Source organism: Ahaetulla prasina, chromosome 1 (assembly GCF_028640845.1).
Source record: "Ahaetulla prasina isolate Xishuangbanna chromosome 1, ASM2864084v1, whole genome shotgun sequence".
NCBI lineage: Eukaryota > Metazoa > Chordata > Lepidosauria > Squamata > Colubridae > Ahaetulla > Ahaetulla prasina.
In genome coordinates, this window is record NC_080539.1 from 314,492,984 (window position 1) to 314,510,100 (window position 17,117).

The 17,117-nt window shown below is 38.7% G+C and overlaps 1 protein-coding gene and 1 long non-coding RNA gene across 4 annotated transcripts in view; one reads left to right on the forward strand and one right to left on the reverse strand.

The window, feature by feature from the left end:
- PRKD1 (protein kinase D1) overlaps nt 1-1,765 on the reverse strand; it is a 114,301-nt gene extending 112,536 nt beyond the window's left edge. The window contains exon 1 of one of the 2 annotated variants that reach the window (XM_058162186.1): nt 1,303-1,765. In XM_058162186.1, coding sequence (XP_058018169.1) covers nt 1,303-1,500 — 198 coding nt within the window. In that variant the 5' untranslated portion in view covers nt 1,501-1,765. The remainder of the gene's footprint in view (nt 1-1,302) is intronic. The other variant, XM_058162188.1, reaches the window with a different exon arrangement.
- An 81-nt stretch (nt 1,766-1,846) lies between these two features.
- Nucleotides 1,847-16,218, forward strand: LOC131187697 (uncharacterized). Of its 2 annotated transcripts, XR_009152607.1 has the most exons (3): nt 1,847-1,982; nt 2,573-3,144; nt 15,963-16,218. It is a non-coding gene; the product is annotated as an uncharacterized LOC131187697 (long non-coding RNA). The 2 variants fall into 2 exon arrangements; XR_009152606.1 differs by lacking the exon at nt 15,963-16,218 and having other exon boundaries at nt 2,573-3,290.
- Nucleotides 16,219-17,117: the final 899 nt, after the last annotated feature.

Sequence of the window (17,117 nt, forward strand, 5' to 3'; positions counted from 1 at the left end):
TACAAATGACACCATGTCAGCAGTTCTGGGGTTTGAATTACCCTATTTTCCTCAGCCACATGCATTCATTCATTCTCATGTTCACCACATCAATACATGTTGTGATGTACCACAGAAGGGAAAAAGGTAATATCACTCTCAAAGTGAAGGAATGGGGGTAAACAGATGATAGGGAAAGTATGAGAAAGGGGATCAAAATAACTTTAAAAATCTGGTGTAGTTCCTTAGATGAGTAAACAAGGCTGCTGCCAAATGCACACCTATCCACAAAATACCATACTGTACATCTTTTCAAAGTTATAAGCATAGAGCTTGAGGCTGCACTTTTATTCACCACGTGGTGCTCTCTAAATTGGTCACCTCTGTTGCAGGAGAAGATGTCCGGATGTTATGAGACTTCCAGACGTATCCAAAGATTACAACTTTGGGGGAATTTGCAGGATTTGACTCAGCAGAGTTTAGCTGCTGGGGTTACATTGCAAGATGCCAATTTTGTAGGAGCAATACTTCTGCATACTTCTGGAAAATCACACATTTTTAAAAAAATCCTCGCATTTGAGCTTTTTTTCCTGGACTGGCAGCCGGATTCCATCCGTAAGGTCAGAGCCGGCATTCCAACGTATCCCAGGTCGTACCGGCTTGCAAGCATCGGATTACTTCGCTGAGCACAGGCTGCCAAGCGTGCCGGCTTGTTTTGCTTTCTGGCTTGCAAAGTGGAAACTTTTATTTCCCCAGCGGGTATAATGCAGGGTCGAGGGATTATTTTGACAGCTGCCAGTGCGCTCCTATCTCCCGTTTTCTTTCCAGCCCCTCCTACTAAACTCTCATTCTTGGACACAGGAGAAAGGGGGGAGGAGGGAGGGAAGGGAGAGAGAAAGAGAGAGAGAGAGAAGAAGGCGGAGCAGTAAACTTTTTTTTCCGCGCGTGGCAATGAAACTGCTGAGAGTCAACAAATACAATAGCCACTATGGAAAGCAGGGGATTCAGCTGGAAGGCACCAAAAAAAAAAGATGCATTACAACTTTATTACATTATATTCTAGTTTGAGGACGTCGTAGTCAAAAGGAATTCGCGTTTCATTCGCTAAAACGAATCCCAAACCTTCCCGAATGTGGCGGCTTTTCCCCGGTTATCTCCGGGAGTCTTTTCCCAAAAGAGGCGAGCAAGCTTGGGCCGCGGGGGCTGGGAATGGCAGAAGAGGGAACAGTAGCTGGGTAAAGGCCAGATGCTCTCTCTTGTACAATCGGAGAGTCTGACGTCGCCCGCTCCCAAAAATTCAAGCCGGGGACCGAGGCGCCTTACCTTTTGATCGACGATGGAACAAGCCATTTCCCGGACATGGGTCAGGCTAAACTCCCCCGAGGAGTCTTGCAACAGGAGCACCGGCTCCCGGCTGAGGCCGATCTGAAGGTGGAAGGAGATGCCGCCGCCGCCGCCGCCGCCGCCGCCTCCTCCGGGTTGCGAAGGACTGGGCGGCCGGATGACCGGCGGAGCACTCATCGACAACTTCCCGCAGCGCGAAAGATGTGGCGGAAAGAGAGAGAGAGAGAGAAGCGCGGCTTAGTAAGAGTTTGCCAGGATAAGTGCCGTCGATAAAAGAGGTGGGGGGGGGGAGAGCTTTCGCAAACTTCCTTAAGCCGCTAGCGCCTGGCAAGGAGGAGAGCGGCGAAGGGCGCTGAGCTGAGCTCCAGCCACCCTTGGAGAACAGGCGAGCCTCGAAGGGGGGGAAGCGCCTGTCTTGCTGCTGCTGCCGCCGCCGCGTCTCCCAGCGCTCACTGGAGGAGGAGGAGGAGGAGGCGGCAGCGGCCACTGGGCGGTCAAGCGCTCTTTGAGAGAGAGAGAGAGAAAGAAAGAGGAAGGGCGGGAAAGCAGACTTAGGCGCCTGAGCCACCACCCGGCGGCCTTGAGCAGCAACAGCAGCTCTGAGGCGCCCGAGTGGCGGGGCAGTGACCCAAACCCAAACAGACGGACCTCCCCTTCAGGTAGCACCGGACAAATTCCCTTTGACGCGCCTTTCCCTCGGCGCTCACCCCTCTCCCAACCACCCTGCCTCGCTCCGGCTGCGCTCCGAGTTGACATCCAAGCTCGCCCCGACGCTTTTAAGGCGTCGATTTGCTTTGTCCCTGGACAAGCGCTCTTGGCCTAACTGTGGGTCTCGGGGCCGGTTGCCGTCGCCTGTCTCCTGGTGAGGCTCTTGTGCGCTGAATAACTGATCAGCAGGTGAAGTTTTAGTCCGACTCTGGCTGGAGAGAAAAGAGTCACCTGGGTACTTCTGCTTATTTCACAGCTGTGAAAAATAGCACCAGCCTGATTTGGAAAAAGCAAGTTGGCAAACCCTTGCTTCCAACTTTAACTTTGTTAAACTCCCCTAACTCCTATGCCAAACACCTCTGTGCCCTGCCCTGCTTGACCTAGCTCTTTGCTATCTATCTATCTATCTATCTATCTATCTATCTATCTATCTATCTATCTATCTATCTATCTATCTATCACAGCCTTTCTGTTTTCGGAAAACTCCAGCATAGCTTTGGTTTTCCAGTAATAAAAACCCATCCATTTTCTCCCCATCCAGGTGCCTTCCAAAGGGGAGGGGAACTACAACTTCCATCATCCCCAACCTGCATGGCACATTTGCTGAGGATGAGAGGCTACCAAGTTGAAAAGGGTTGATCCAGAAAGAGAACGTTAACATCCTCCAAGTTCCCTTTGATTTGGTCAGTACCTTCAAAGCTGCCTTCATCCCGGCTGCTAATGGCTGTTCCACAGTTGATGCTCTTGTATTAGTGAAAGGTAACAACAGCTCTTAGTAGTAGGGAGAGCCAGAAGAAATTCTGAATCCTCCCACTTTGTGGCTGCTTCTGAGCTGGGTTACAATTTTCGTGTAAGAAAATTAAACCTATCAGCTAATTCCTTCAAATTGTCTCCCATCCAGCAGAACAGCAGTGAGTGGTGCCATTACCCCCACCAAGAGGCAGCCACATGCAGAGAGGAAAGAGAGTGTGCTGTCACTACAGAGTTGAGGCTCTAGGCTGTCCCTTATTTCAGCTGCTGCTGCTGCTCCACCTCCCCCTTGATTTGTGACAGAAGAACAACTAGCAAGAATCCCACCCACCACCTGTCATTTTTCTATTTACCAAACACGAGGTGAGGGAAACATCCTATCTAGTGATTGTCATTTTCTGAGCAGAAGCCCTTAATCTCACCAAAAAGGAGGAGTTTGTCTTTCCATCATTGGAACAAATGATGTATGTGCCCCCATCTTTCAAACAATAAAGGGAGGATAAAACACTGTCATTTGTTTAGCACGCTTGAATCCCAGACTTTCTCTAAAGACTTCTGGAAAGCCACTTAGGAATTTGTTCTGGGAGAAAAGATTAGGCAATAAATCAAACTAAACAGGCTTTCAAATTTATTTCGCCCTGGTCCAAGAAACTATCTGGTCACCCTTGCTGCTTGCATTCCAAGGTGTCAAGCAGTGTCAATCTGAGCTATGCTGATAGTTATTTGTGAGAAGTATTTTAAGAGAAAGTAGAAAAAAAAACAGGATGTGCTTCATCCGGCCCCATCTGACATTTCACATTTCAAATTGCTCCTGCAAATATTAGATTTTATTTATTTATTTATTTATTTATTATTCGAATTTATATACCGCCCTATCTCCCAAAGGACTCAGGGCGGTTCACAGGCATATAAAACATCAATATCAATATACAAATTAAAATAATCCTTAAAAAACTTATTCTAGCGCCCGAATTATTAAAAATAGAAATATAAATATAAAATATAAATATTTAAAATCAATTTAAAACCCCTCTAAATTTAAAAATCTAAGCCAGTCCTGCACAGATGAATAAATGTGTCTTGAGCTCGCGACGGAAGGTTCGAAGGTCAGGAAGTTGACGGAGTCCTGGGGGGAGTTCGTTCCAGAGGGTGGGAGCCCCCACAGAGAAGGCCCTTCCCCTGGGCGTCGCCAAACGACACTGCCTAGCTGACGGCACCCTGAGGAGTCCCTCTCTGTGAGAGCGCACGGGTCGGTGAGAGGTATCTGGTCGCAGTAGGCGGATTAAATAGTAGATTAAATATGCGGCTTTCTTTTTAGGATACCAACATATTTTCTATAGACTTAAATATCTGGAGGAATTGTGTACATTTTGGTGGGAAGTTTGTAATTATAGACGTATTTAATGTTTGCAATACTTTTCAGTGTCTTGTATTTTGTTTCCTGTGTATGTTGTAACATTTTAGAGTATTTTGCTTTTTGCCATGAGGCAGAAAGGATCTCTCCATACTTTTAGAGAAAGCATACATAGGGAAACAATGGCAAGAGTTCCTACTGAAATACAAACCAGTAATTCTAAAAGCAGGACTAAGGCATTCAGATTTAAGATGTAGCATACATTTTCACAGACAGTACTTGTCTTGGCTCAGGCCAAGTATAGAGCTGTTGCTATACTTGGCCTGAGACAAGAAAATGCTGCCTCCCTCCTTTACATAAACTAAAACCCTGAAAATAAATCTAAGGAAGATCAGACTTATAAGTATTTAAAATAGAATAGAATAGAATAGAATAGAATAGAATAGAATAGAATAGAATAGAATAGAATAGAATAGAATAGAATAGAATAGAATAGAATAGAATTTTTTATTGGCCAAGTGTGATTGGACACACAAGGAATTTGTCTTGGTGCATATGCTGTCAGTGTACATAAAAGAAAAGATACCTTCATCAAGGTACAACATTTACAACACAAATGATGGTCAATATATCAATATAAATCATAAGGATTTCCAGCAACAAAGTTACAGTCATACAGTCATAAGTGGAAAGAGATTGGTGATGGGAACTATGAGAAGATTAATAGTAGTGCAGATTTGATGGCCTTCGGGGAAAAACTTGAATAAAAAATTGAAAAAAATTTGAATAGAAAATATCAGAACTGTAGGTTAGACATAGAAGTTGGAAATGGGGCATCTCAGGTGTGGGGGAATCACAGAAGAATGGAATGACATTTTTCTCATGCCCCAGTATGGCTGGCTACATGCTATCATTCAAGTGAACACTTAAACAATACATACAAACAATTCAAAAAGTAGATTTCTATGAAATGATATTCAAAATATGACATACAAAAATGATGACGCAAATGAGATTGTAGGGACATATAAAGAACTTTTCCATCCCAAATGTGGAATTCTGATTATTGTCCTTTTTTATCTCTTTCCATTGATACAATAACGCTTGGAGAGTTTTCATGGTCATTTGTTAATTTACTGGTAAAAAGTTTTTACCATTTTTTAATCATTTTTTTTTATTTTAACTACAGTTACAAGAACAATTGAACTCTAGTGATATTAAAAAGTTATATAGCAAGAATAAATTACAACTTTTCTGAGTTATTGGGGGTTTGGGTTTGCTTCCCAGTTCTCAATATCTAGTCTTTTCTAGACAACGTAACAGATGGCTATATATATAGTATTATGCAAAAGGTTGAGAAGCACACAACGATACAATACATCTGTTGCACAATTTATTCATAGGATCTTCGTAGAATCAGAGTCGGACGATACCTTACAGCTGTGATGGCGAACCTATGGCAAGCATGCCTGAAGTGGCATGCAGAGCCATCTCTCCTGACACGCGAGCCGTCACTTGTTCCTCTTCTGTATTCCGACATGCCAGCCAGCTGGTCCTCACACACGCAGGAGCACTACAAACCAGAAGAGCAGCTGCTGGTCTTTCAGTTTCTGGTGTGCATGCATGCACAAAGACCAACTGGCCAGAAGATCATCTTCCTGGCGCGCACATGCACACTGGGCAGCTGCTCTTCTGGTTTCCGACACGTGCATGCGCACCAGTCAGCTGGTTTTTGCATGTGCATGTGCATGTGCAACAGAAACTGGAAGACCAGGTGGCTAATGCACATGCGTACACCAGAAACTCGAAGAGCAGCTGGCCGGCACGTGCATGCGCACCAGATGGCAGTTCTTCTAGTGCGTGCACACACACACGCACATTCCCGTTTCAGTGCTGAAAAGATTCACCAACACTGCCCTAGAGTCATCTATACTAACTACCTGTTCCGTGCAGGATCCACTAAAGCAACTATGATAGAGGACTGTCCCTCCATTTCTGTTTGAAGAACTCTTGAGCATGATTAGGAAGAAACATCCAAGCCCATATATGGCATCTCTTTTCAGCAACTTATATATGTGAAAGCAAGCCATGTTTTCTTTCAAAAATTAAATATTTTCTTGTTCTATAATGAAGGCTTCACACCAAAAGTTGGATCAAAAATATTCATTGGGTTAGATCACAATATTTATAGTTGTGCTAATCATGCCACCTAGGAAACTATCTGATTGATAGCTAGTGCTCTTTTTCAAAACATTGCCCTCAATAGGATCTAATTTGAAACAATTCTGATATCAGACAAATGACTTTATACCAGACTGTATAAAATGTATACACTTTTCCATTCCACAATGTCTTGAGTAGTTGATTTCTCTTTATGGTATTTAATCACCAATGGATTACTTCAGACATTTTTAGGTGACTTACAGAATGAAAATACACCAAATTAATGTCAGAACTCTCAGGGTTCCAAAAAGCAGACCCAACACAATCAAGACTCTGAGGCCTACCTAAGTGTTCCTCAAAGTACAAATTTATTAGGCATGTCATACTGGCACATCTGGTGAAAACCCGACCTGAAAGTCCCGTGGCTTTCTCCACCCATATTAAAAGTCAAAGTTCTTTCCCTCAACTCACATGTCCATCACATGGTCCAATCCAGTCACCGTCCCACACCAGTTGGGGACTCCGTCCACGCCTCCCTGGCACCTGGTGAGAACATCCTTGGTTCCCAGGAGAAAGAATTTTATTTTGGCTACAGATCCCCAGCTCTCTCTCTCTCCCCCCTCCCATTCCCACAGCTCTAGCCAGCCCTGCTGTGGCAGCCCTGAAGATGCTCCAAAATGGCTTCAGGGTTGACCAGACCAGCTTGAAGTCCTCGCTTTTCACTTCTGAGAATTGCTCTTCCCCCTTCCATGCCTATGTAAAATAATAAGACTTTCATTTGCATTCTCTAAATACCAAGTGACAGGTGATAAAAAGAATAATCTGATGTACATGTCTAAAATTCAGGTTTAGAAGTTGCTGTCAGATTTCTTCTATCAAGCTATTCCCCAGTAAAATTGATATGACATGGCTAACAAATAAGTAATGTTTGCGCAAGTTAGAAGATATGGCCACAGCTTATGATATATTGTATTATATTGTACTTAGAATATGTTTCATCGGCTTAGCTGAATTTAAGAAATTTCACAATCCTTATTATTATTATATAAATATTATTCCACTGCCATTCACCTCCAGTTCCCATAATATAGAGTGGACAATCTGATTATTTTGAAGGCAACCCCTATAAGCCCCAATCAGCATGAACTACCTCCAAAAGGTCACATCAAGTACAGTAACTAAAACTGGGATTAAATCAGTGGTGGGGTTCTACTGGTTAGCCCCGGTTTGGGCAACCAGTAGCAGCAGCAGAAGGCTCCACCCACCTGCCCAAATGTCATCACAGACGCTTTGCACATCTGCAGAATTTTGCACATGCGCAGAAGCGCCACACATAAGTGAAGCAAGCACGTGCACATGCATGCTCACAGTTCTGAATCAGTAGTGAAGGTAAGAGAAACCCACTACTGGATTAAATCCTTTAGGGTGCAGATAAAAAAAAAGCTACCAAAAAACAACTGAATTTATTTTCCCCTTCATTACAAAAAACTAGAGATGTGGTTGTTCTAAACCAGTGGTAGTCAACCTGGTCCCTACTGCCCACTAGTGGGCGTTCCAGCTTTCATGCTGGGCGGTAAAGGTTTTGTCCAATACTGAAGCACTTTCCTTTTTTTTAATTTAATTGACTTTTTAAACAATTTTCATAGCATTATTTAAAAACATTTTCATTAGGTTTTCATAAAATTCCCCGTGACAATTTATATTTCTGAAAATATACTATTTGTATCGCCCACGCATAAGTTTAGTTCACGTTACGTAAGTGAAACTAAATGGCGCTATAGTGTGACCGCAAACAAAAGAGCCTCGTCCCAGAATAGCTCGCGCATCTCCCCCCGAACCGGTGGGCAGTTAGAAAATTTTACTACTAATAGAGATACAAAAGTGGGCAGTACCCAGGTTACCTCTGTTCTAAACACTTTCACATTTCTCCCAGTGCTTTTTCTTCAGGAAAGAGCCAATCATCAAAGTCATAACTATAAAGAGGTTTATACAGAAACTTAAGTGAAATGGAGAAGGTAATGTAAGAAGCCTGCACTACTCTTAAATGACACAATGTGAGTGGGACAGTCACTATGTAATTATTCTGAAATAAACACCACTTCAAGATAAAAGCACTCTTTTGAAAGACGCAGCAAATTAAACAGTTCTGAATCTTAGACCCTTTTCTTTCAGAAATTGTTTATCAGACTTTCTGAAGCAAGTATGACTTGGGCTTTAGGGAGAGAAAGAGATCTCTTTTTTTAGCCTGATAAAAATAAAAAGGTTTTGGGTTTATGAAGTATTTGTTTCCACATTTCCACAAAAGTAAGCAACTAATTCAACCACAAAACGCAATGCATGCTAACAGTACTTTCTCCCTGTCACCTCTTCTGGCAAATGTAGGATGGAGAAATCAACCCAATAAGCAAGCATTAAACTTGGTTCCGGCCTACTCAAAACTGTAAACAGAGTAACCGCCATATAAAATTGGGCAGTTTTCATCAAAATTAGGATTCTGCTCTTCTCATTATTCATGAGAAATAATGAGAAGTACACTAAGAAAAAAGCTTCATATCTTTTTAAGCAAGGCTAGACTACTCACAAATGTAGTAATTATTTCTACTTCAGAGTAACTACTCTGGTTTCAATTCAAAACACATGATATAGAGAGTTTATGGGGCTCACAAGAAGCTTCTAGTTTCTTCTGCAGGAAATATAAGTACACTTACCAATTGCCAGATATTTTTCAGTAGCAATATAGGAATTTCAGGGGAAAAGTAGACTGATTTTTGAAGGATTATTTGGAATTAAACATATCTTATGTTTAACTTTATATTAACTATACTTGCTTTATCATATGCATTGATAAGTTAGATAGTGTCATACAAATGAATTGTACTATCATTCCATGTTGTGGTCCTTTCTAACATAATTTGGAGGTGCTATGTTAAGAAATGAAGCTCTAACAAGTACTTTGAGAGTTGCTAATTTTGGAGTTTCAAGTAGAAAGCTCTGTTTATTTTCCCATCATTTTCTGAACTATGAAAAATTGTGAGTTAATTTATTTAAGCATCTTGATTAGTGGAATTGTGTTCTTCGTGTATAAATGAGCCATCACAAATCACAAACTGAGAAGCACGAATCTTCCATATCTCCCATTGTCAATTCAAACCCAGTTCTGAATAGGGATAGATGCAGTTGCAATTCATTACCAGACAATGAGAAGCAAAGTGATGCTCATGCATCAGTACTTTTAAAAGGGGGAGGAGGAGGGAAAACATATCACTTCAATTAGTCTTTCAGTCTGAAATTTGGCTAGGACCCAGTTCCATCCCATGCTTAATTTATTACTCAATTCAGCTTCATTGTGATATAAGAAGAACATTTGACATTTCATATGTAGCAACAGAATAATTTCCAGATATTGGGAGAAGCCTGTTCAAATTGAAATAAACACTGATGCGCTATGATATTATTATACTGTTCTATATTATGTCATTCCGTTGCATATATTAAGTATGCATTTAATTAATTCATTTATATGCTGCCCATCTCACTAGCCAAAACGACTCTGAGCTGTATAACACAGTACAGAAAATATCCCTGCTCAATGTAAATACTGTACATAGAGAAAGTAAACATGCTTTACTTATTTTGAGTGTTCTGTCCTGAAGCCTAGTATGTAAGGTTTCATTCAAACAATAGGTTACTTATGATCAAAATGACACACAAAAGTAGTCAGTAAGATAGAGCAACAATGTCTGGTTCCTTCTTTATGTTCCAGAGGATGAAGACAAGAGATCTAAAGTTGTGACTCAGAAGTATAGCATCAGAGATTGAATATTAGAAAAATCTGAGAGACAGACAAGTAGTCAGGGCTCAAGGATAATTACTCACATGGCCTTACAAATAATAAAAATAGCACTGAGTAGTTATTTATTCTCAGAAAGCTTTCTACTAAAGGCTGCTGCTATCCAGTCATTACTCTTTGGAGGCTCATTAAATCTGATCTGGATGACAAGGCCATCTAGGAATATTGAGCTTTTCTTGAATAGACCTTTGTTCCCAAGGAATTCATCCCTGTAGCCAGGAATGAAATCCAGCAGGTTCTGACAGGTTCTGGAGAACCGGTAGCAAAAATTTTGAGCAGTTTGAAGAACCGGTAATGGAAATTTTGAGTAGTTTGGAGAACCAGCAAATACCACTTCTGGCTGGCCCCAGAGTAGGGTGGGAATGGAGATTTTGCAATATCTTCTCCCAGGAGTGGGGAGAGAATGGGGATTTTACAGTATCCTTTCCCTGGAGTGGGGTGGGAATGGAGATTTTGCAGTATCCTTCCCCTGCCACGCCCACCAAGCCACACCATGCCCACCAAGCCATGGTACAGAATTGGTACACCAAGCCACAGAATTGGTAGTAAAAAAATTTGGATTTCACCACTTCCTGTAGCTGTATATCCCCTATAAAAAAGCATTTCAGCTCCCTCTGCCTACCTATATTTACTGTAATCCTTTTATATCCTGATGTGGAAGCACATTGTTTAGGCTACATCAGAGTCAAAGTAGAAGGACCTTAGAAACAGGAAATTGATCTTGGCCTGACTCCTGCTTAGGATTCATCTGCTATACAGGACTTAGTATGGCCCTTCTTCTGCAGCAGCAACTTTCTCAAATAAGGCAAAACAATTTGCTGTCTTTCATCATGTTTAAAATATTGAAACATACTGCACATATGACTATCTTGAAAAGTATCCAGAGATGTCAGCTGCTATAAAATACAGTGGGTGGGTGGTTCTACTAACAATGGAAAAGCCTGAAATAGTTATCCACTGTTTTCTGGGAGGGAAAATTAGAGTATTGCTTCAACTATTAAAGCCCCAAATGGTTTAGTATTTAACTATTTGCCTTTGCATGAATCGTTCCAGTCGCTTAAGTCAATTTCCTCAATTTATCAAGTATGCAGGAGAAAGTTTTTCTTATAATAATGTTCATAATATTTTTGTGTTGTGAAATTACATATCCTTGGGAATGGTGACTGGACCCTTCTCTCTATTTTAAAGAAAGAAGTCACAATCTTTTTCTTCAGTGAGGTATAATAAATTGGTATTTATAGTTGCTATTCAAGTTTTTAAAATCTTGGATAATCAAAAGTTTTATGCAGCTGACAATGCATGGAGAGAGGAACACCAAAATTAGGACTGCAACTTTTGTAAGAAGACTGATGCTTTTATGAAAGAAAATAATATTTATTTAGGCGAAAACATGGTAATAGAAAATGGCAATTCTGCCTAGCTATGAGCCTATAGTGTGTTCTGTCCTTTTATGGAGAGAGTGCGAGTCTGAACTGCACAGGTCAGTGTCTGAAGAGAAAGAAAAATGGACTGACAAAGAATATCTGTCTAATCAATAGGACACATGTCGCAAAGAGAAATGCAAAATAAGTTTCTTAGACAAGGAAACTAAATAAAATGCAGAGTCCATCTGCTACCTTCATGGTCAAAAGCTTTATAGGTGCAAAAAGACAATATATGCTACTGAATTCCAATGCAAATCACCCTGAATAGTGGTGGGAAAGCACAATGAAAATTAAAATATGGAAATACAGAATGCATTAGAATTAAATATTCTTATAAAGAAAACTTCAAGAAGTGACTTGCCCTGAACTGAGAAATGTAAGAATTGTAGTGCATCAAAATGGAAAAGTTTATTGAAATAGGAGGTAAACCTTTGAGATTATCCATCCTAGTGTTTTGATTGATTCACATCTTTTCCATCACTCAAACCTGAGAAGAAGTTATTTTAAACTCAAAGGGATTTAGATTAGAATCAACAGGTACAGTATACAATATTTTTAGTGTTATGCTTAAACTTCATGTATTATCTATTTAAATGTTTAATTCCTCAAAATAAAAGGTTTGTTCATTCCCTGATTTTTATAAAATTTTGAACTACGTTGCAAAGTAATAATCTGGCTTCTAATCAATCGTAAGGTAATTGGTCTCTTGCTCCTTACCAAATATGAATATATTCTCTTTTCTTTTTGAACAAAAATCTTAAAGGAGTCCTGCTTGTAAATGATTCCAGTAATCGAAGCAATGAATCTAGGCCTCTATGTCCAGCATGATTATGTCTATGAAGAGCTTTGAACATCCCAAAATAAACAACCAATCTGTTCAAGAACTATAAGGATTTCTATGAAATGAAACATTATACAGAATTTGGTGCACCTGCTCTTTTCTTTCCAAATTTAAGATTAGGGAATTTAAAATTCTTGCTTAAGAATGAGAGTACTTTAACTCAAGTTACTTTTGCACCAGGGTGCTGCAATTTAGCTGCGCTAAACATGCCATTTCATAACAAAATTGCTGGGATAGGTTTTTTCCCCCCTTTATCTCAAGATTAGTACTGTCTGCTAGTTAAAGAGCTGCTCTATGATGCTAGACATTATCCAGATTCACTTCTGTTTCTACTGTTATAACAAAAAGGAATGCATATATAAGTACATAAATCTTATAGAACAGAGATACAAAGAGCTTAAAACTAGAAATATTCAATAGAAGAAGTCCTCAAATTGCAGGTAGCCAAGGTTTCTTTACCACTTGTCAGTAGCGTTACCATCATTAAAGCTTTTAGGAATATAGTCACTAATTTGAAGTTGCAATGATATTTACAACATAATATTTCTTATTGTTTCAATGGATCTTTTACTCCATCTTGCATTTCATTTCAATTCTGAAAGATAGTATTAAGCCCAAAAAAGTATTTCTGTACTGAACTTTTTTGGCTATGGTACAATCAACTTTGTTTGAATACTTCATGCTTTCAGTTTGCATAGGTCTAGCTTCACTTTGTGTTTCCTTCCCTGAAGCCAAGCTTTAAAAGAATGAAGGCTAAACTCAAAGTCATATATATCATATTTCAGTACTTCAGTGTAAAATTTCCTTAAACCAAAGAGCCTATCCATATTTGAGTGGAGGCATATAAAAAATAACCCTGTACCATACTTGCAGTCATAGGGCCACAACCAATTTGAAGAGATAGAGAAACATAATTGTGATCAATCATTATTGAAAAATGAAAATAGATGTCAAATTATTTTCAATTGATGACGAATTGAGAAACATTGTCCATTCATTTCTCAGACAACCTCTTGCTGCCCAGGTTTGATTCTTCGTTCTCCTGCATTTCTTTAATTTGGAGATGATAAATATTTTTCCCCTTCCTGGAGGTGGTTAACTGTTATAAATTTTAAAAGGGTGAATTTAAAAAAGACAGAGCTTCATTGTAGATCATACAGTACTTTCTTTTGTTCTTAAATAAATAGAAGATGGAAATGATGTAGCTGTTACGTATGTATTATCTTAAGGCATAACTTAGATAATAAAATCACTCTTTAAAAACACTGAGTATTTTAAAGAAGCATAAGAATTATATTCTAATTCGTAAAGCGTACAAATGGTTCCCAATTATATTTCTTGTCCTACTTGACTCCTTCAAGTCCACCCACAGTTATAGAACAGCAATAGACTTGATGTAAAACTTGTGCTTTTTCTTTCTTATACCCAGATCTGCAGTTAGAAATCCAGAAAATCAAGAGCGGAGGAATGGGGGTAAAAAGGACAAATGAGAAATCAACAGCAAGAGGAGTTTACATGCACATTTTGTTTTCTGAAAGAAGGCTTTATTTATGTGCAGTTAGCTTCTCAATGCTGAGAGGTTATTGAAGGACACTTCTGTAACCCTTTCCTTAACACACTGAGAGACAGGCCTTCTCCATTCAATATAGACTCTTTAATGGATTTAGCTTCATTCAGAGTTAACTTTTTGATTGATTGATCAGATTTAACAAAATGTTCTAATGATTTAGCATTATGCTTGGACAAAAGAAAGGAACGAGAATGGCTGGCAGAGTAAAACAGGAATAGAGATTTGCAAGACTATAGTCACCTGGAAGAATTTTCTGAAATTGGCAAGGAACTCTAGTTATTAGCCTTGACTTGATAGAAGTAGAAGAGGCGTGACCCCTGATACATAGTTCTAGTAAAGACCATCATGGTATACATTTAGTCCTTGACTTTTACACATTGGAATTTTGGTCGTAAGTAATGATGTTTGTAAATTGAGGCGCCCACATGTCTGCACCTGATTTTGCCACCATTTTTACAGCAATCATTAAACAAATCATACAGTCATAAATCCAAATTATACAATCATTAAGCAAATCCGGTAAACTCACTTACCTGGATTTTTTGCCTGAAACCAGCAGAAAATATCAAAACCACAGTCATGTGACAACTAGAGCATGTTACAAGCAGACATAAAGCTGAGCTGGTTGTCAAGTGCGAGAAATGTAGTAATGTCACCATGAATTGGGCAGCATGACATTTTATGATGGCTACAAGTGCTTTAAGGGCCATAAAGCAGCCTTTCCTGGACCACCATAACTTTAAATGATCATTAAACTACTAGAAAAACTAGAAAACTAACTAGAAATATTAGAACTACAGTATTTCTATTTACAGTAAATTTTTGTTTATGATATGGTCAGTAGTAAACTACAGATTATATCATGAACAAAGGTTTACTGTAACTAGAAATACTGTAGTTCTACTAAGGACCATCATGTTATAAGTAGAAATAGTTCTAGTAAAGGCCATCATAGAGGGTCAGTGTTCGAAAAATGATATGGAGAAAAGGATTTATTTGTTCAGCAGACCAAGCAATTTGTCAAAAATTAAGAAAAATTAAGGAAGTTGAAAATTAAGGATTAAAAGTGTTTGTGTTCTATCATGAAAAAGATATGTGATAATTTCAGAGCAAAGTCCACTTTTGAAACAATAAGCTCAAGAGTAACTCTTTTAGTATGTGTTGAACATCCTGCTCTTCCTGATAATTTTTACTTCTTTGGGGAGGAGGGTTAGTTATAAACATATTATTTGAATATATAAGTATCAAAATTGAATTTTTTTGTCATTCTGGATTTAATGTGGCCAGATATGTAGTTTGACACTTAGACTCAGATATTACCCCGGCCTTGAATTTGATTTCTAGGGTAAGTTACCGTATTTGAACTGTGATTGTGTTGAAACAGTAAACAGCATTCAGACAAAAGGTTTTGCATTCTGAAGTTCATATTTTAATTTTAGCTTTGCCCATCCGCTTATCTTTTAAGAAATGGCAGCCATTTTATAAAATTCTCCATTGTAGTTTTTCAAAATCCTAAATGAGCCTTCAGTGGGAAAACATAAATCATCATCACCTCATGTCAAGTATACTAATACAATCAAGAAATTTTCATGGGGAAAGAGTAACACAGCACTGCTATAACTCAGACAACCTTGTTATTCAACTCTACAACCAAGAGACAGAGCTGAAGAGAGATTTCATCTCAAAAGGGCATAGTGAGTGTCACATCCTCTCTCCAGCATCAAATGTGGATACAAAGCCTGTGTTGAAGGCAATCTATGTTGATCATTAATCAGTGGAAGGGCATATTGTTAGTGTACAAGAACACCTTGATTTAATCTTGAGCTATAGTATCATAGGAAAAGAGCTGCAAAAATAGATATATACAGTTGAAATAAGATAATGTCACTGAGGAAATAAATGTCCAATAATCTGATTCAAGTGTTTTGGTCCTCTTCTACCTCAAATGCTTAATACTATAATATCTATCTCTTTCCTAGGCTCTGTTTCTCTCTCTGAAAAACAAAGCAATTCGAAGGAACAAAATCTGCTCTAGATTACAACATTCCTACTTCTTTATCATACTCCCATGAGCTTTATAGATGCACTGATTGGATTGATGTATCAACTGGGTAGAATATAATGGTTTTGAATACAAATATGGGCATGTCTTGTTTTACATCTTGAGCTTTACATCTTGAGCTTGGCAAAATCAAATCTGGCAATAGGTCATAGGTTTGATGCTACCTGCATCAAACGTTCCGTCAGCATTTTGGATTGTACACATTCATTGCTATATTCAAAGGGCAGTGTTTCCAAGCATTTAATATGTTTAAAATGGGCAACTAGACTTTCTTCACAACAGTTGTAAGTTACAAAATTGGAAAGTACATTGATTCTGCTAAAATTAAAAAAATAGTAACTACATTGAAGAATCAGCAATCTTTCCATTGGATATAATCCTGACTTTTTTAAGCCTTGTTTCTGTTCTACATGAAAAGAAGGGGAACATATTTGAATATGGTTCATCTGAATTTGAGATTCCAATTCCATTCATTGTTACTATATACATTGTGTATATATGGTAGGGAAAAGGGATTTAGGATTCACAATATTTGAAAGTCCAAGTGATGAATAATCACATCACCTAAATATTTTTACATGCAATAGACACCAGTTTAGATCTGCAATTCCCTTTTTCCCTGTTGAGTATGTTTATAGAATAAAATCCAATTTTCTATTACACTGCTGCCATCATATTAGCAGAAAGATTTAGTTTTACTAGTATTTAGTCTTGAGATAACACAGGTGTAATCTACTACCCTAGACAATTAAAAGGTATATCCCACCAAGTATAATTTGGATATAGACTCCCAAATTTACATTTACTTGGTGAGACTGTGTATTGAATATACATTAGTATAAACAGTAATTTTTGTCTGGATTTTAATCAAGAATCTCCTCTATATATCTATCTCTATCTCTATCTCTATCTCTATCTATCTATCTATCTATCTATCTATCTATCTATCTATCTATCTATCTATCCATACATACACACACACACACACACACACACACACACACACATATATTCCATCTTCAGAGTTTTAATTCAATATTTTTCCAGCAATAAATTTATTTTTTTCCTTTAA